Source organism: Garra rufa, chromosome 17, assembly GCF_049309525.1.
Source record: "Garra rufa chromosome 17, GarRuf1.0, whole genome shotgun sequence".
Lineage (NCBI taxonomy): Eukaryota > Metazoa > Chordata > Actinopteri > Cypriniformes > Cyprinidae > Garra > Garra rufa.
Genome location: NC_133377.1, coordinates 30,522,841 through 30,542,987, shown reverse-complemented (window position 1 = coordinate 30,542,987; position 20,147 = coordinate 30,522,841). Strand labels below are relative to the sequence as shown.

The 20,147-nt window shown below is 38.9% G+C and overlaps 2 protein-coding genes across 2 annotated transcripts in view; both read right to left on the bottom strand.

Annotated features, from left to right (window-relative positions):
- atp9b (ATPase phospholipid transporting 9B) overlaps positions 1-5,888 on the bottom strand; it is a 57,779-nt gene extending 51,891 nt beyond the window's left edge. Inside the window, exons 1-2 of the mRNA XM_073821467.1 lie at positions 5,808-5,888; positions 395-568 (exon numbers count right to left, since the gene is read on the bottom strand). Coding sequence (XP_073677568.1) covers positions 395-568; positions 5,808-5,887 — 254 coding nt within the window. The 5' untranslated portion in view covers position 5,888. The remainder of the gene's footprint in view (positions 1-394; positions 569-5,807) is intronic.
- A 386-nt stretch (positions 5,889-6,274) lies between these two features.
- Positions 6,275-16,831, bottom strand: sall3b (spalt-like transcription factor 3b). Its single transcript, XM_073821707.1, has 4 exons — positions 16,495-16,831; positions 9,866-12,784; positions 8,383-8,726; positions 6,275-8,015 (listed from the first exon to the last, which is right to left on the bottom strand). The coding sequence occupies exons 1-4, from the start codon at positions 16,574-16,576 to the stop codon at positions 7,620-7,622; spliced, it is 3,741 nt and encodes a 1,246-aa protein (XP_073677808.1). The 5' UTR covers positions 16,577-16,831; the 3' UTR covers positions 6,275-7,619.
- Between the last annotated feature and the right edge of the window lie 3,316 nt (positions 16,832-20,147).

The window sequence follows — 20,147 nt, the reverse complement described above, 5'->3', positions numbered from 1 at the left end:
ATGACTATTAAACTTTAAAGTTACAGGCAAACCTAAATATAATTTCTCACATTATCACAGTGCATTTGCTTTTGGATTTATTTGCATGGTTAAATTAAATGATTTGACTGTATAGTTATCACCCTGGATGTGAACAGGCCTTTACAGTCAAGACCAAACTATTTGCATTCGCCATCTCATGATATTTATTTGTTGGTCTGTGCAAGAATGCATCAGATAGTCGTCTTTGGCCGATGCATTACATCTTGCATTTTTGTGACACACAGTCAAGTTAAAAAAAGTGGTTTATGTTAAATAGACAAACCCTAAGTCTGACTAATTTCTGAGCACTTAGACATTGAAGGAAACATTTTAATGGTTAAATATTAACATGAGCTCTCATGTGGCCTGTTACCTGGTGCACAGGACCTTCCAGCCACCACAGAGGAACCAGCCCAGTCCTCTGCGTCTCTGACTCACTCTGGCTCTGGGCAGCGTCTGATAGTCACTTTCGTCGTTTTCGAACGCTTCTTCTGACATCATTAAAGGCATCTCATCAAGGCTTGAGGATTCGTCTTCAATCTGATACCTAAAACATTGTAACATTAAGACAAAAAAAGAAGATGATGTTACACCTCTAACAAATTAACCATCATAGTAATATTATGAATTATGCAAGTTGTAATGCCCTTGACATGCATATAAATGAACAAAAAGCTAAATAATCTGCTAAACCACAAAAAGAGCATAGATGTAGTTTCAAAATAAGATGTCACGTCACAAATGTAATAAACAGACAGAGCTTGTTTCCCAAAACAGCATTACTACTTTCATTATTACCTCAAATTTAAAAAAGACATTATGCAATGAAATAAGGACTTGTACAGGCGCCTACATGAATGAGTGGAACAAAAATTGCAGAAGTCGGGGATCTGTTCCTCTCTCACACTGTGTTCCTCATTTATCGAGACGAGTCTCAAACCCAGATCAGCAGAATGCTATTGTGACACTCTGAAACAGCCGACGTCCCGAGAGGATATCAACTTCCACCCACACAAAAGCCTGGCCGTTTCTGCACCAGATCCACTTTAGCCTTAGCGTCAAAACCTGCACGCTTTCTTTTCACTCTAGAGCTGTCCGTGGATAGATTTAATTCATGCAATTAGGCCTCTGTTACCACTGTAAACACTGACAGCCTTTTGCAGCTGAACACTGAAAAAAAGCATAAAACTACCTACCAGCCTCAAACCGTGCTGACTGAACAGGCCTCCTCAGGTAGTGATATCATGTCTGTTAAATTATTAAAGAAGCGTAATACACTTACAATAGAGGACATTAACAACCTACAAACTCTAGTCCTAAGGATTTTAAAAGCAACGCTACCGTCGCTCCAGTTTCCTCGAAAAGAATGAATCGGGAGGAAATACATTTGAGAGTTCAGAGAGAGTGAATCATATTTGATCCTCCGCAACACACCAAACGCCCACATTGTGTAGTGAAGATTGCTGCACTTACTGAACTGTATGATAAACAAAATCAGATCTCCATTAAATCTGCTTCAAAATCAAGCATAAGATCAATGTTTATATGTAAATATTAGGGTAAATTAAATCTGTTCTTCATATGAAGTGACTAGGTACACTTGGATTAAACCGCTCAATTTATATGGACTGTTTACAACGTCTTTTTGAATCCTGAATGTTTTGGTGAATGGATTTTCAATGGACAAACAGAAATCTCTCAGCTTATTAAAAAGCTCAGCTAAAAATGAAAATGTTCTCACCCACAGTACATCCACGATGTAGTACATATAGAGTAGAAGATGAATTAGTTTTTTCATCAGAACAGATTTGGAGAAATTTAGCATTGCATCACTTGTTGACCAACAAATCCTCTGCAGTGAATGGGTGCCGTCAGATTGAGAATCTAACAAGTAATCCACAACATAACTCATAACTCTATCCAATACATCAATTAATGTTTTGCATTATTTTTGAAATTACTGCATGTTTGTAAGAAACATCCCTACCATTAAGACTTAATTTTGGCCAGAAACAATAGTTTAAAGTTAAAACATCATTTTTTAACACCAATTTGTTTCTTACACACTGGAGTTGTGTGGATTACTTGTGCAATATCGAGATGTTTTTTTCACCTGACTGAACTCTTATTCTGCACACTTTCATTTTTTGGTGAACTGTTACTTTGTGTTTTGAAAATAGTCTTACGGGTTTGTAACAACATACATGAGTAAATGAGTAAATCAGGCTGGTTGGGCTGCTCAAACAATCTTCACGCATGGCTTACTTACAGTTGAGGTCAAAAGTTTACATACACCTTGCAATATCTGCAAAATGTTAAAGATTTTATCAAAATATCAGACGAAAACAAGGGATCATACAAAAAGCATGTTATTTTTTATTTAGTAGTGACCTGAATAAGATGTTTCACATAAAAGACGTTTACATATAGTCTATGAGAGAAAATAATAGTTGGATTTATAAAAATATAAAAAATCCAATTCAAAAGTTCACATAAACCTGATTTAATAATACTGCATTGTTACCTGAATGATCCACAGCTGTTTTTTCCATGTTTTTTTTTTTTTTTTTTTAGTGATTGTTGAGTCCCTTGCTTTTCCTGATTGGTTAAACTGCCCGCTGCTTCAGAAAATTCCTTCAGGTCCCACAAATTCTTTTTTTTTTTTTTTTTTAGCATTTTGATTTTGAGATCCATCTTTTCACACAGAGGACAACTGAGGGACTCATATGCCACTATTACAGAAGATTCAAAAACCAGGGCTCGAAATTGCGACCGTTTTGGTCGCATATGCTCCCAAAATTTAATCTGCGCGACCTCAAAATGTATTTGGGAGCATATGTGCGAGTGCTAGAAATTGTTGTGGTGCGACTTGGTTTCATTTCTTTACAAAACTTTCGCTAGCCTAACTACTGTACAGACTGCTGTGAGCTGATACAGTGACAGGTTCGCCGTTCTCTCTTTTGATTGTGGACAATTAAAAGGTCTCCACAGTCTGCTTTTGAAGAAATCTGTATATTTCGTGCTACAGCGTACTTTGTCAGATACAATTCTGGCGCCTCCATCTCAATATACTGTACAACGCGGCATACATTCACATCAAACGATAACTCAGCGGCACTCACGCAGGGCCGTAATTTCCACTGGGGACACACTTTTCAAAATCCCGTTGGTGTCCTCCCACTTTCAAATGGTTTTGTTAAAGTAATATCTTGTATTGTAGAATGCACGCTCCGCGCCGTCGAGAGTTTCGCGCGATCGTTAAAACGAAACCAAAAGTAAAACGCGCATTCAAAAGCAATTTTAATACCCCACGTTTAGAGAGCGACTTCCCAATGTGCGCAAATTAGGCTACATAAAATATCTAGGCTGTTATTAGTATGTGGGCTATAATAAGTTGTGTAGTGTCTATAGCTCTGTATCATGCTTGAAAAATTCGGTCTCTATTTGCACTCTGAATATTGAAAGAGTAGCCTACTTTGATCATGCCTGCATTTATTGTCTATACACGACGAAAGAAGTGTCATTTATTTTTTGTTGTTTATACTGTAGATTGTTTAAAAATGCAGTGGTTGCCTCTAATTTAAATGGCTCTACCTATAATAGAGAAAATAAACATCTTGTTCATGTACTCATATAAATACTCATATTTACTCATATAAATATATAAAAAAGGCTTTCAGAATTAGCCCATTTGCTTACAAAACATCTGCAATCAGAATTGGCCATGAAGAATCAAGTTTGGCACATTACTAAAAAGAAATTAGGTGCTCCAGTGCTACCAAGTAAAAAGTTAATTTCGAGCCCTGAAAAACTCACCAATGCTTCACAAGGAAAAAGCAATGCTTGAAGATTCAGGGGTGTAAACTTTTGAACAGAATGAAGATGTGTACATTTTTCTTATTTTGCCTAAATATTATATTTTTTCAGAAGTTACAGAAGATACTTGCATGTTCCCCAGAAGACAAAAAAAAGTTAAATGTACCCTGATTTTCTAATTCAAAAAGTTTTCAACCCCTGGATTTTAATGCATTGTGTTGCCTTCTGAAGCATCAGTGAGCGTTGGAACCTTCTGTAATAGTTGCATATGCGTCCCTCAGTTGTCCTTAGTGTGAAAAGATTAATCTCAAATCATACAGTCATTGTTGGAGAGCGTTCAAATACGCAAAAAAAGCTGAAAAATCAAACAATTTGTTAGACCTGAAAGATTTTTCTGAAGAACAGCGGGCAGTTTAACTGTTCAGGACGAACAAGGGACTCATAAAAAACTATCACTAAACAAAAACAAAACAAAACAAAAAAAAAAACACTGCTGTGGATCATTCAGGTAACCATTCTGCAAGGTGTAAACTTTTGACCTCAACTGTATAGCTGGCTATGCAAACAATTTCTGATTTAATTCGAGTTTGGGGTGAAATATGGTCCAGACATGTTCTTGACAAGTTTCGTGAGATTGTGCATTATACGAGACTTTGAACTAATGGGAAATGACAAATATTAGCTCTACAAAGGCTAATCGGTTCCTGCCACAATAGGCAAGTTATTATTGAGGTATGTCAACAAAAACACATCACTCTGACATGTGTCTATGTGGATTTTAGCCTTTGATGTCCATTAAAAATGCTTTTGGGTTAAACCGTCTCAACAGCGGTCAAGCAGAAATGGTCATAATAATAATAAAAATATAGACAACTAAGTTAGCTGACCGCTGTAATCATAAAATGATACAGTCTAGCGGGGCCGACGCAAGACATTCGTAGCCCGCAGGCCCAGCGCTGATATTTGTATTCAATTGTATGATAAAAGAAATCAGATCACCATCAAATCTGCTTAACCACCCATATAAATCAAGAAGGACAACAGAATAAGCAAAGTATGAGCCAAACATAGCTGGTGGTCCAATTAATCTGTGGTCAGTTCTTCTGCTCTTCTCTTTCCTCCTCAATAAAACACAAAACGATTCACAAAGTGATTATGTGCAATAGCATTACCCCAAACAATGAAATCAAATTAAGCAATCACTTTGGTTTTGGTCCATACTCTCAAGCAGCAATGCCACAAGTGGCCCTTAGACTGTCAGCATTTGACAAACAGCTGGATGCCATAAATACAGATCCTGTCTGCTGTTAGGCTGTTTATGCGGTTCAGGAAAACCAGATGGACAATAGTTTCTAAATGAATATCTTTGACATCTTTGCCTCGCATAAACCGTGGGAAAACAGTTTGCAGCGATATCTTGTCAAGCTCAGCAGGCATGTGACGCATATACCTAAGGCGAATGAGATGATACGATACGATCTGCTATAGATAGAACAAAGCATAGGATGCTCTAATGATAAACTAAAAGCTCATGACCTGACGCACGTGAATTGTGTTTTAGGCGCTATATGATGTCTATAGACCTATTCTATGTGATTTCAAATGAGACGCTACATAAAATGTACTTCCAGCGACAGAATATCTCATAATACGCTTCAATGAATGTGCCTAAGATGTCTCATGAGTAGGAACCGTAATGACAAACATCTCACATGATTATATCACGTTTTAATCACCACACGCATCTCTCGGGGAGTCTTGTATCCTCTCATGTCCTATCAACTGTAATCTGACACTGACAGCTTGCGCTGCTGAATTTACATTGCCGCTAGCGTTAGCCCGTTAGCACTCAATCCCGGAACCGTGGCATAAACAAACCCAATATCAACACGTACATTATCGTAACAACTCAAATGACAGTTTTGTGTTTAAAAGCGGTGTTTGAGATGAATATCCAACCGTCTACATACCTGGCAGGTCTGCCAGCATTATAATACGCAGTTTTTCTCGAAATCTTCCGTACTGGATTCAAAGGGATGCTGTCTGCCATCTTTGCTTGGTTACGTGTGAATGTCGTCACGTCCGGACTGGAGTGAGAGAAAGATCTGCTGTAAACTGGGAAATGTGATTTTGACGGTATTTTATTTTGTTTAATTGTATTTTAATTTAATTCATGGGCTGTCGTTTGCTTTATTTCACATTAGACATCTTACCAGTGTTGTCCTGCTGTTCTGAAGGCTTGAGTTTTCCAAATGAGAACACCATTTTCCATTTAAATGAGTAAATATATATTTTTAATGATATATATTTCTTAAATAACAAAACCACTGTCTGACACGAGTTTATGTCACAACACACAGAGAGACAGAGAGAAAGATAAAGAGTGAAGTTTTTTCTCAATTTAGTTTTATACAATTAAAGTGACACAAACAAAATCTTTTACTTGAGATTTATTTATTGAGAGTGGCAGCAATATCGCATCTTAGAAATAAATCCAGTTCAGTCAGTGTGTTTGAGACACCACCTCAGTTGTTCCATGTAAAAATACTGATGTGCAGACAGAAAAGCAAACCTGTTGTACTTTTTATTTGTTATAATGTATCTGAGTACAAAAATAGTGTCTCCTTTTCATGCAGAGGACACATCAAATACCCCGTCCCTTGTTTCACCATTACCTATCTTATGAAAAAAACTGCTTGTTCATATTTTTTATGTTTTTCCCCAACACTAAACAATATATTATATAAGGAAAATAGCACTACAAAATAAAATAAAATAAAAAAACACTAAAATGACCTGACATGACACGCTTAGTAAATAAGACATAAGCTACCATTACAGACAAGTATATTTGTTTTCACTTTTTTCTTTTCCCTTGTACAATAATGTTTCTGGAAACATTTATTTCTTTTGTTCTTGATAGGAAAACACACTTCTAAATTGTGAAATAGAATTGTCCTGCAACACGTTCAAATGCATCACAAGGGCTTCATTGATAACTATACCTTAAACTGAAGTGTAGAGGTGTTTTTAATGCAAGATCTTTATTAGCATTCAAATTATACTTCGTAGTCTCATGTTGGCCCACTAATTCATTTTGCATGTAAAAGTAAATAAGGCAGAGAATAGCATAAAAGACATAATTAGCATTAATAATATAATAACATAGGCTGGAACGTTTCATTGCTGATGGCAGCTAAAATGACACTAGCTTTCATGGTGGTGTACTTGATTTGCATGAAAATAAACGGTTTGCATCCAATGCATAGCAGCAAAGCAGTGGGATGTCAAAGAATAATACATCTCTTTTCAAAGACTCTGAAATGTCTCTTTATCTTTTGCTCAGGGATTTAAGTTACACACTTTCAGCTGTAGCTATATTAAGACCACAGTGTGGGAATGAAAAGTTTCTATTATATATGCAAACATGTTCCCTTTCCCATGAATATAGCGATGTTTGACAGCAAAATCAGAGGGTAAAAACAAATAAAATAAAATAAAATACATATTTACAACATAAAATAATCATTTCATCTCAAAGCAATGCCCTTGAATCAAGTGTAAGGTTTCAGTCAGTGGACATAATTGAAAAACTAACCGTGGCCTCAGTTTAAACAATAAAATAAAATTAAAAAACAAGTGCCGTTATAGCATAAAATAAACTAAATCTTTTCCCACATGAATCAAGCACATTCTAAAGAGTTTATTCTGATTTTATAAAATCAAGACACGTTTATTTTCAGCGTTCCTTATGCAAGGAGAAAGAATATGTCACCTTTACTTTAATTGATTCCAATGTCTTTTTTGTCATCAATCATCATAGAGAAATGTTGTCCAGCACCCCTTTCTAAGCCTGTTTTTTCCATGGCTGTGATTGGTGGGCTGTTTCCAGTGCTAGCCTTGTCCGTGGCCACAGTAATGGCAGGAAGCTGGGGGACTCCTCCACTCTGAATTACGGATATTTCATTGTTCCTCATTGCTAAGCCATTAGTTATTGCTGCTGCATATCGGCTCCAGAAGTTCTGGTCCACATTCATGGCCCGCGCTGCTAAATCCTTCTGAAACGCTTCGCTGAATTTCAGGGCATCACCACCCAGAAGGGCAATTGGGTTTTCCACAGACAGACGTCTACCTCTACGGGCAGGAGTGTTATTCCACATATGGGTGCCCATGTGCACCTGTAGACAAACAGAAATGAAAAAGAAATGAATAACAAATCATTTTTACGCTATTGCGACACCCGTCATGTGTTTGTTTGTTTATTTATGCCTTTAATTGACAGGGTGGTGGAGAACTGACAATAAAGTACAGAGAGAGGGAAAGAGGATATTACTAGGCCTTGACCAAGGACGAGCCCAAGCTAGGGTCCACACATGCACAACAGATTTCATCAACAATGGTAAGCATTTTATGAAAATTATTTAAAAAAAATATATATATAAATAAAAGCTAATAATTGTAAACATATATTAAAAACTCACACACTGTGTAGATCATTTAAGTTACTCACAATGTTAAATGAAATATAACTCTGATCACACATACCTTGAGATTACCCTTGGTTGTGAACGCTCGACCACAGACAGAGCAGCCGAAGGGTTTTTCGCCGGTGTGTGTGCGCTCGTGGATCTGCAAGGCACTGGCAGAAGAGAAGTTCTTCCCACATGCACTGCAGTTGTGTTGCTTAGGGGTCCGTCTGGGAGGGGGTGGTCCAGTGAGTGAGGTGACGCCCGGGATCATCACCTCGGAGCGCGAGGTGGGAGACTGCAGGCCAAATGCAGGGAAAGGCCCTTCTTTTAGCATGTATGGTCTACTGCAAGCATTCATCTCCAGTTTCACTGCAGTCGGCGAATTTTTAGTATCCTGTTCAGTAGACCTTTGAGCATTTTCTGAGAATAAAACAAAAAATAAAATTGTATAAAATCAACAGTGAAATTAAATTAACAAATGCCATAATGCTACTGTACATATTAAGTGTTAAAGGTGAAGTGTGTCTGGCCACACAAAGTGAAACAGAATTGCAATTGTTTTCATATTTTAAATACTTAGATTAGATAGATTTATATTTTGTATAATTTATTCTAGAAACACTCCTGTGCCTTTCATTACTAAAACAAACAGACCAATCCAGCTTCAAAACTCACATCATTAGTTGAGCTATGTTGCGGTGTCAGGCAATGTGTAGCACAACAGTGTTTACACATTTCAGTTGAACTGAATACGGCTTACTTAAAGTTGTCTCTGCATATTTAGCTAGGATAGGAGATAGAAGAATGACACACTTCACCTTAAAAGTAATTGAAATTACACATTAAAAATACAACAGATTTCTGCTGCTTATTTAGTTTAGTAAGAAATAAAATAAAGCAACATAATTGAATGAAACTTAATTTTATTATTTTAAAATCACTTAAACTTGAAAAAAATGGAAGTTCAATTAATTTTTGTGTTTTGAGATTTCATGAATCATTTTTGTTGATATAACTGTTCAGTGGACTTAGAATTCCCTGCATGCTTAGTATATGACTGCATTAGGAGAAAACATTTTAAATGTTATATTTATGGAAATACTTATTGGTGTTTAATGTTCAGTTATGTTATAGATTTAGAAGAGTTTCTGTTATATTGTAGTCTTTGTGTGGTTACTGTTGTTCTAAAAAGTGAAATTTGTGCTTAGGCTGTGGGCTACATGATAGCTGTGGCGTGCCGCGTGTGTGTGTTGCTTTGCTCAGTAAGAATACCTGCAGAATAACGGCAGTACTGAGACTAGTCCCTTCTTGTTCATCCCATACATTTCATATAATAATAACTAACAATAATAGATGATGTTTAGTATTTAGTATATGCTAATGCAAGTAGCATACATTTAGGTTCAACAAAAACATTACTTGTTTTAATGGACATGTTCAAGTCTTGACCTAAATACTAACCTAAAATAACTGTGTGAAAAGCTTTTCTCAATTGAATTAGTTTACTGAGCATTTAGTGTACAGTGTTTTACAGGTATCATATAGCAGTTTTAACTTACCATGTTCCTTACTGAAACACTGCAGGGTGAATGGGTTTTCTTTCTTGACTGTAGAGTTAATAGGCTGAATTCCTGTTTGATTAACAGTCACCTCGTTGACTGTATTTGATGCAGGACAATCTATTGTTTCAGATTTTACTATAGGTGTTGCCTCTGGGACTTTACAGGAGAGGTTTAGAGAGACTGAGTGCTCATGCTGACCCTCAGGTTGACTGTTGGGATAAGGGGAAATGTGAATAGAACTAGCCGACTGTGGCATTAAACTGATTCTCATGCTGTGGTTCTCCATCTCGCCAGTGGTGGTAGAGCCCAGAGCATGGAGATCGTTATCCATAGGTCCGCACCTGACCATCTTTTTTCCATTTGATTGGCTGAGACTGATGGCTGAATCTCCCCCTGTGCTTTGAGTTTCTGATACACTGGTTGGAAGAGATAAGATAGGTGGTGGACTGTCTGAAAAAGAGCTCAGGGTGTTTTCGTTGTTCTCCACAACATCTCCTTCTTCTTCAAATGAAATATCATCAAGACCGTCATCATCATAAGTGCTCATGCTGTCAAAACTCTCCATATCTGTATCTTTCTCATAGATGGTTTCTGCCAGAGGAGTGTTTGGAATCTGGCCACCCATGTGCATGCGTATGTGCTGCTGTAGCACGACAGCATTTGTGAACTTTTTCTGACAGATCGGGCATGAATGCTGAATCCGTAGAGGAGGCTTTGCACGGTGTACACCGAAGTGTGTTTTTAGATTACCCTTTGTGGTAAATGCTCGTCCACAAACCTTGCATTTAAATGGCCTCTCCCCTGTATGGATGCGATAATGCATCTTCAGCGCACTCTGACAGCTTAGCACGCGGTGGCAGATCACACACTGATTAGGCTCCATCATCTTCTTGTCAATGTTTTCCACAAGCTGTTGGAGCTTCGATGTCTCAGATGTTTGCATAGAGTCTTGGAGACCACCGAATGGGAACTTGGCTGTGAACTGATCCGAGATGGGTGGAGGAGAGGACGACTTAGTATCAACTGAAGGAGCATCAGAAGACTCATTTTCCTTAACAGGTTTTTCTGTAGACATGGACTGCAGAAGCAGGCTGTTGGGGTTGTTACCATTTCTAATCATATTGTTTGATGGCAGGTGCACTTCTTCTGTATTGAAGCTCTGTATGAGCTCTCCTTCTCTGTTTGATTTAGGGGAGGCTGCAATGTTGGACATATCTGTCTCAGTGCCAGTGGGATTGGGCGACGATGGTGCAAGTTCCCCTCTGGCTGGCGATGGCCTGTGTGGAGATCTTTCAGAAGGTGTGCTTGTAAATGAATCACTTAAGCTTTCAATAATTGGTACTGTGGGTGGCAACTGCAGACCCACTGAGGACGGCACCGTTGGAAGAACAGGCTTGCTGTCTAACCAAGTAGGTCCTGTCTTCTCCGGAGGAAAAGACATCCCGTAGGGGATCCCGGAACTGGTGGGGATATTGTCAAGGTATTCTGGGACTGGGTACGGGTTCATTTGAACATGAGGGTACTTCTCCTTGTGCCTTTGGAAGTGGACTTTGAGGTTTCCTTTTGTGGAGAAACGGTTGCCACAAATGTTGCATTTGAAGGGCCTTTCGCCCGTGTGCGAGCGCAAGTGGATCTGCAAGGCGCTGTCGCTGCCGAACACTTTAGCGCAGAACCTACACTTGTGCTTAAAGAATGGGTCCTCGGAACTGGGCTTGCTGTCAAACATTGAGACGCTGGGCAGTTTGCCCTTACGGTACTTCATCATAGCAGCAAGTGGGTCTAAAGCACTGGCAGTGGCTGCAATACTGGCCAGTGGATTGGGAAATATGACTCCGTTGGGAGGGCTTTGAGGTAGTAATGGCAGGTTGGCAGAAGGGCTAAGGAGGCTACTCTGGCCAGCTGATAGTGGGCTGGGAGTGCTTATGGACTGGGTGTTAGTAACGTTAGAGTGCGATCCGCTACAGGTGGGCAAGAGTGGGGAAGCCCCGCTGTAGCTAAAGAGATGAGGGCTGGAACTTGTTACGGAAGCAGTGGCACTCTCCAGTGCTCTAGAGCTGATCTGTCCACTGCTTGGCTGGGAAGACAGCAATGGTGGCCTCGCAAGCATAGATGCCTGGGATACAGAAGCCTGCCCATTCACTGCAGAGGGCATGACCCCAGATAATGGAAGTACAGGGGGTGGAGCGATGCCCTGGAAATTGTAAGTGTTAGAGTCAGAGGGCAGGCTTTTTGCGGCAGGATTAAGGGCGGCTTGCGTAGGCTGCCTATTCATTACAGCGACCTGGCTGCGGATCTGCTCAATGAGCTGTAATTGCTGAACCTGCTGCTGCTGCAGTGCCATCAACTGCTCCAGAATCATGGGTATCGCAGCAGAGTTCAGCTTGCCTGCAGACCCCGCGCAGTGAATGCTCTGGGAAAACTGTGCAACAGCCACTCGGGTGCTGTGAAGAATCTCCAGGGTCACGTTGGTGCTGGGCATGTCATAATGATTGGTTATAGGTGGTGCAGGAGAAGTGGAGGTGTTTTCATTGTCAAGTGGTAGAGGGCTGAGGTTTGTTGTTTTATGCTCGGGCAAACTTATATCCATCGGTTCATTCAGGTCGATGATGTGAGTTTCCTCAGGCATCTCGTCGACTTTCTCAGCCAGCTCGCAGTTGAGCTCGCTGGCCTCCATTTCTGCTGAGTCACTGTGGGCGCTCAAGAGGGACTCTGTCGGCGATCCTCGGGAAATGGCCTTCTCTTTGTGCTCCTTTACTATCAGCACAGGGGGGTCTTCCGTGCACTTCTGCTGGTGCTCCAGCATTTCGGACCACTTGAAGAATTCAGCACAGCACCTCTCACACACGTGCGTCTCTTCGCCTCCGCTGCGGCTCTCCGTGCCGCTGTCCTCCTCATCGCCTCCCCTCAACAGAAGTGCTGGGAGATAAAGACACAGAGAGAAAGCGTGTGAATAGAAATTTCTGAGATGATAGATTTTTCACAGCTATTCTTGGAGGAGTGAACAATATAGATAAACTAAATCAATTGTACCACTTTACCAATTACTGAAAGCCAGCCTCTTTGTGCTCATGCTCCAAAGACTCAGACGATAATTTTCTTTGCACAATCCATCAAATTATGCGACCTATCTATTGAATATACGGGAGCTTAATGAAATTCTATAGGGGATATTGATTTCCAATGTTTTTATACAATTCACAGCTGCACTGTCAGTTGAGGGCAAATTGAGTCTTTGATTGACTAATCTGAACTCTCCATTGCTATCAAACACTCTTATTTCCTGATGAATTTGAAGAACTAATTCCTCCCCACTTGACATTGTTGAGTGAAACAGTTATCTCTCACTGCTAATGGTGTACAACCTTGACAAAATGGTCTCAGCTTTAAATGTGTAAAAAGCACAGTTAACTTCAGATTGTTTTAAATCACATCACATGTGACCATAAGAACGGAATAAACAATCTGTGTCTTTTCACTAGAAGTCAAAACCTTTACAGTGTATTTATTTTTAGATAAATCAGTGTCATTTTCTCATCTAATCAGTAAATTATAAAACAACAAGAACATTATAAAGTTTACAGCATATCAATATTGGACAAGAATACACAGCTTTAAAAATTGTAATTTCAAATCAATTTGTAATAATCATGGAAGTCCAAAAAAATGATTATTTGTCATAAAATAAATCAGCAGCATTTGAAAAGATTTTTTGTTCTGATATTTGCATTTAGAAAACATAAAAGACAGGTTACATCAGCTTAAACTGTTATAGGTTGTTGGCTCACTGATGAGCGCTTAAGGGGTTGGGTTTGGGTAATTTATGAACTTCTCAGAATTTTTCAGAGCAAAATATACACAAATAGATTTAAAAATAATAGGTTTGGTGAGATGGCAAACTGAATGAAAAATGTAACCCATTACTTTCTATTTTTTCTGTCTGTTTGTATTTGTGTGTGTGTGTGTGTGTGTGTGTGTGTGTGTGTGTGTGTGTGTGTGTGTGTAAGTGTGTAAGTGTGTGCCTTTTTCCTTTTCTTTCCTTTTCTTTCCTTTCAAATTTTTTTATTAATCTTTTTTATCATATTTTATAGTAATAGAAAATTCCATGGAAAATTGTATGGGTGTATCTACGCTACGTTTCTTGATTACCCCACTTCATCACCTTGATGTAGCCACACTGAATAAGGATAAAAATGCTGCATAAAATTTTCAGAAAAAGTGACAGTGAGAAAGAGAAATGAGCGAAGAGAGGATGACAGAATATCTGAATAATTTTGTGGTCAGGTGTTGTTGTGTTTCCCCTCAGTTTTGTGAGCCTTCCTTAGAGTAGTTACAATGTGGGTCATTTCCTCGTCTAATTCCAGTAACTGTGTGGGTGGTCTGAAAACTCTTAATATCGAAAGGTGAGAGCTAACTGAAACTGATCTAGTGAGGCAACCAATTAACTTAAGGCCGAGCTGCAAATCTTAAAATGTTCACAGATTAGTCTGTATAGATATTAGCATTTACTGAATAGTCCGGACCAAACTGTGTTCATGAGATCGATATATCAAATTCTTAAATCAGAAAAAAAGACATTCTGTGGGGCCCTGCTGCATGAGCCACTACAAAGATTAAAAAACTTAGGAGATTCCTAGGGTGCTCAGCTGGTAACCGTGGTTTTGGTAGCTAGCTGGATCATTTCGACATGAGAGAGACAAAGGTTACAACATGAGAGTCTCAGAATAAATTTCTCAGAGCCCAAAAGAAGAAAGCTAAAATGCTATTTAGACAGTCGTTACTGTAGAGGCCTGATGAATGGCATTTGAAGGCGAAATGAAAGATGTACAAGGGCAAACATGAAAGTCAAAATGATTGTGTTGACGTCGACAAAATAAGAGAAAACAATCAGCTAAGTACCTATTGCATACATGGATAAAACTGTGAAGTCAAATCATTATTTATTTTTTCATTTTTAAATTAATTTAAAATATAAACATCAGTTAACTTTAATTCAGTTAAAAACAAAATGCCAATTAGTCTTTTAACAGATGTGAATTACAGCTATGTTTCTAAGTTACTTTAGTTTGTTAATATTTTTTTTAAATGTTTTGAAATACCCAGTGTGTTTGAGCTTGATCTAAAATTTCAGTTATTGTACATTAGTTTAAGTACATTTCAGAATACTTCAGCAGATGTTTTATTTTCTAAAAAAATACATTTGTTTAAAGGTTTAAAAAAAGCTGTTATGTGCAATTATTTACTTGGCCTGTTGACTAAAGCAGTCGTTTTATTTGACTAACTGGATAAAAAAAACTAACCCACAGTTTAAACTTTATGTAAACGTTCAAGAATTAAAAATGATTACTGATTACTCGAATCCTTTAATTACTCTTCTAACAGATCAGGCCTGATTATAATGGATTCATCTGATTAAAACTGATCTGAAGAACAATAAACGTCTTTCACTGTATGTTTTCAAACCATACTCTGATTCTCTTCTTTTAGGTCGATCTTTGTGTTGCAGTAAATACTTTAACGCGATTTAAATGAAGACACAACTTCGACACCAAACCAAGTGTGAGGATTTTTCATGTGGGCACGTAAGTAACTTCATTACCATGACAAATAGGAATTATTCTCACGCAAACAGACGAATGGTGAAGGTTTTGTTTGGGTCTTGCAATAGGACACTTTTGTAGGTTTTGCAGTTCTTTTATTTTGCTGCTTTATCAAAAGCACGAAGCTCTAATCTGCCGTTACTGATTATAGCCTAATTAATAATTCATTTTAAATCATGTTAAATCATTTCATTTAAAAAAAAAAAAAAACTGTCTAGCCTATATGCAACACAAAAATAAATAAATAATGGCCTATACGTCTGCAGTTCCTAATTAAGCAAATTAAATCGCTGAGAGCATTTTATGTTCCCAAATGCTGAATTACTTCTAATGAATTTAACATAGTTAACGATTGTTAGCAAAGAGCTAAAATACTGAAAAGGCACTAGACATTACGGCTGCATTATTTGGGAGAAAAAAAAGTGTTCGGCATTTTTGTCAAATGACACATAATGAACGTTTGACACGAAATTTCCCCCCAAAAAACACAGACTTATATCTTTCATGTATTAGGAATACAAACGCACTTTACGGGTGCTTTATGATGCACTCTTAAAAATGAAGGTTCGAATAGAATTTTACTATTATGTTATAAGAGACCCTCCTCAACTAACTTTTTATTCTCTGCTACTTTAGAACATCTATTTACTAAGTTTTTTAAAGAACATAGAAGCTTAGCATTTAGAACTTTCTTAATCTCCAAAGAACCATATACAGTTAAAATGGCTCTCTGTTGAACGTAAAAACCACAGAAGAACCTTTATTTCTTAAGGGTGTAAAACTTTGTCTTGAGTTCCATCTAGTCTACTTAAACAGATCACAGCATTGTATAAACTTACATGTGTGCGTTCTAAATCAATTACTTTTTACTCTTAAGATTCTTTCTATGTTCCGTTATAGCCTATGCCATGCATCCTATAGCGTGTTTTCAACACCATTCGAAATGAGGCATAAAACATCGCGAAATTTCAACAAAAGAAACTTATATCTAAAGAGGCGAATAAAAGAGTCGTATTTCAGATCACATACCGTTATCCGGACTTTTGTCCGACTGTGCTTCTTCTTCGTCCGATCTGAGATGCTGAGGTTTCGCTTGCTTTCTTCGGGACATGTCTCTGCGCTTCGCGTCGGCGCTCCGATCTGCAGAAACATCGGACGCAGGCAGTCCCGTACAGTCCCGGGGTCAGTGAATAAGAGATATTAGATGTTGTTACCGTTGTGCAGATTGCGCATGTCGGCGTTATAATGATAGAGGGTCATGTATTACGTTGCGCTGCATGAGGGATTGGCCGCACGCCAGTAGACACTCTCTCTGGATATGGAAATGAGGGATGGACTGAGTAATTAGCCCGTTTCACTTCCTCACTTTTCCCCCTTTTGCTCTCTGTTCACGTAGGACCACAAACTGGACGCAAACAAGTGCGTCTACAGCTCTGGTGGCACTTCACATGGCGTAAAGTCCATCCGTAGTTTGTTAAACATCACCGTAAGTACGGAAAACCAGTCTTGTCACGCTCACACGCCTTCTTTTCAAATAAATGACAGTATGAGTTACATTCAAGCACCTTTCAAACAGGCTCTTTCGACGAGAATTGATTCTAGTTTAAGCATAGCTTTCCATCAAGTTTTGTTTAAATTTTATATCCACAAAAGAAAAGTTTGTTCTGACAGGCGAATGTCTGTCTAGCTATTATAAAAGCAGTTGCCTTGGTAAATAGTTGGCTGTTATTTGAAGGGTTCGGTTAGTCTAATTAAAGCTTAAACCCAAACCAAAAAGTCAAAATAAAGTGTTGACGCTTTTTAAAGGTGGATATTTTTTAAACAATATTTCAATAACCACAAAGGTTAGCTTACAAGTTAGTATACTAAATAGACAGCCGCAAACAGTCGCGTTCGCCTGAGGAGGTCACCATAGCAACAGTAGCCTGCTCGAACGCTTTCCGTTAGGATCTGTATGGGACGATACGTCGACAAAACATAAGTAGTCTAACTTACTCCCATTATTTATGGCTTTCCATAAATTTACATATCTAAATAATATCGCAAAAAAAGTGTTTCAAAAGTTGTCACGTTTTCAATTTTGTATTACGGGAAAAAAAACTCGGTTTCGTGTGAGAGAACCTGCAGGGAACGCGTGCGCGAAATCCCGAAAGTTACTTGAGGAACGTCAAGAACGCAGGCGAAAGATTCGCACACTGTTAAGGAGTGTGTTGGCAACAAACACCGCTCGTTCTGTTCTCGGTCGGTCCGTCTGCTCCTCACTCATGCCGAGGACGCATCCTCCACAGTTCATCCAATTCAAAACTATGCCCGTTCTTCCAGAGTCCCATAAGGTGGATGTCTTCATGGAGGAGCTGAAGTGAAACAGGCGTTCGCTGATTTTTTTTGCTGCAAATGTGCGTGTAAACCTCAGCAGAAGTCCTGGATAGATGCAGGAGGGCTGTTCTGTGTAAGCTTATTGCATTAGGCGACCACTAGGATATCACAGAACGATGGACCAAGGTTCAACCTGCTCTTTTTTCCCTTTACTTTTTGTCTAACTTCACATCTGCTACGAAAACCGACTTCATAAGAAACAAAAAATAAGATATGGCACTTATTTAGTGATTTGTGGTGTAGTGCCATATAAACCCAATGTGGTAAACTTCAGTTATGTGTCTATCATGATATTGAGCTGCTCTCATGGGATCAGACAACATTCACATCTGACCAGTATCGCTGGTGTATAGCGGCCAAAGGGCTCTAAATCAGCGATACATCATTTCCATTACAACACAAGTAGAACAATATATAAGCCTATTGATCGGCGTCTCTGTTACTCTTCTGGTGTAGAGAGATAAGCGCAATATAATTTCGTTTGACCTATCTGTATGGCCAAGTGATGGATTGCCAGGGTAACCGAGGGCTTTTATCACAAAACTCTCCCAATGATGTACTATTGATTGTCCTTAACTAGCTTTTCTGGCAAAAATCAAAAGTCCCTTCCTCGCCATCCTCTTCATTATCAATAAAATTACAAAGTGGTGGGAATTGTCAAAATCCACCCCCAAGGGAAGTCTTTAAAACGGCTGCTGTTATCCCGGCTTTTCTGTTATCCATGCCATGTAGGATTAGGAGCAGGCTTTTCAAAATGAAACAAAATGATCAGACGAAGAAGAGCGCCCAGAAGGACAAAATATTTAAAATTCTGCATATGAAACCTTTAATGTTTGTACCTACAGGGAATTTTTGCCCGTGCGGTTGTTAATTGTGTTTTTGTTTTATTTTGCGTGCTGTTTTTTTCTTCACATTCCCCATCTGCTTTCATGAGAATGCGACAAGCCAGATTTAAATGAACTAATCATCAAAGATATAGCTTTTTCTACTCTATATCACCTGGTAATCACAGGTTATAGCTTCACAAAATTGTGTACGTTATAGCTTTTCATTTAAAAGAATCGTCTCAGTCGGTTTCAGTTGTTTTCCGCTGGAAAAAGAAAGAATTCTCTCCGAGCCTGCATGTGTTTGGTGAGATTGATCATTTTCTGTCCATTAAAACAAAATCATGTTTAGAATCTTTTCAGGGTCCTTTTAGCCCCGAATGCAGCTTTTTAACCAAGAACATATCCCACAGCTAAAAAACATCTTTCCCTACTCTAAACACGATGAAGAGGGTTTGACTCTTAGTATAAAGCACATCATCACAGATAGATCAACAAATGAAGTGTCAGGGTGAAACTACATGAAGAACAAACAAAGCAGAGACGGGCCAGCGAGATGGACAGATGTGAGATAGCACTGTTCTATGTGCCGAGGGCCTCTGGAAATTTCTGATTGGTTTAATTTACCACATCTAACGCGGCTGCTTCTCAAGTCTGCGACTTTTATCTAATGCTGTGAACCTCTATTGATTTCTCTTCTCTATCTTTAATGCAGGACTGGAGCAAAGAGAGCAAAAAAAGCACTTGCTAAATGGAGGACTACTTTGAGATGGCTGCTATTCTCCGGCTTATTGCCTCCTGTCGGCCATGGTTTCACATGAGGTCCGGGGTGTCAGGTCCGCTTCCACCAATAAAGGCTGTGATTGACACTAGCGGGAGAGACTTGAGCTGGGAAAAGAAACTGAATCTCAATGTATGAGGGGTGAGTCAGGGTCTATTGTGAGGCCAGTTGGACCTGATACATCTAAGGCGAAATAAACGTTTTTCGCCGTGAGATACGGGTCCCTTGGCAGCGTATCGGCCTTGTATCCGACCGTCCAAAAAACACCGTTGCACTTTTACTGTATATGCGGAGATCAGTGTTTGCGCTGCTTTTTGCAGCCTGCCCTGATATGCGACCGCATGTAGTGATTTCACCCCCGTACTTACGGTCATTTACAAACACTTCTGCAAAAGCGCTTCGCTGAATACGTACACAAAGTTTTTGCTTTGTAAACAACCCTGCAAAGAAGATGTTTCAGTTCTGTTAACCCGAGTCGTCATGACAACAGACTATTTTTATGAAAGACAGCAAATTTTAGGCACAAACAGGATATTATGTATTCTATGTTCTCGAGGGAATAACGAGCAAAAACAAGAGTAACGCCAGTAAAAACAGTAGTTAATTACTGGCTGTGAGTGTGTGCAGTCTGAGATGGCAGAGGGAAGACTTCAGGCGCAAAGTAATTCACTTACATTTATGACCTGAAAAAGAACAGACCC

Coding starts and splice junctions, on each gene's coding strand:
- sall3b (XM_073821707.1), bottom strand. CDS start 16,576: ATGTCCCGAAGAAAGCAAGCGAAACCTCAGCATCTCAGATCGGACGAA. Junction 12,785..16,494: donor GGACAAAAGTCCGGATAACG/GTATGTGATCTG, acceptor TTTATCTCCCAG/CACTTCTGTTGAGGGGAGGC. Junction 8,727..9,865: donor GTGTTTCAGTAAGGAACATG/GTAAGTTAAAAC, acceptor TTTTATTCTCAG/AAAATGCTCAAAGGTCTACT.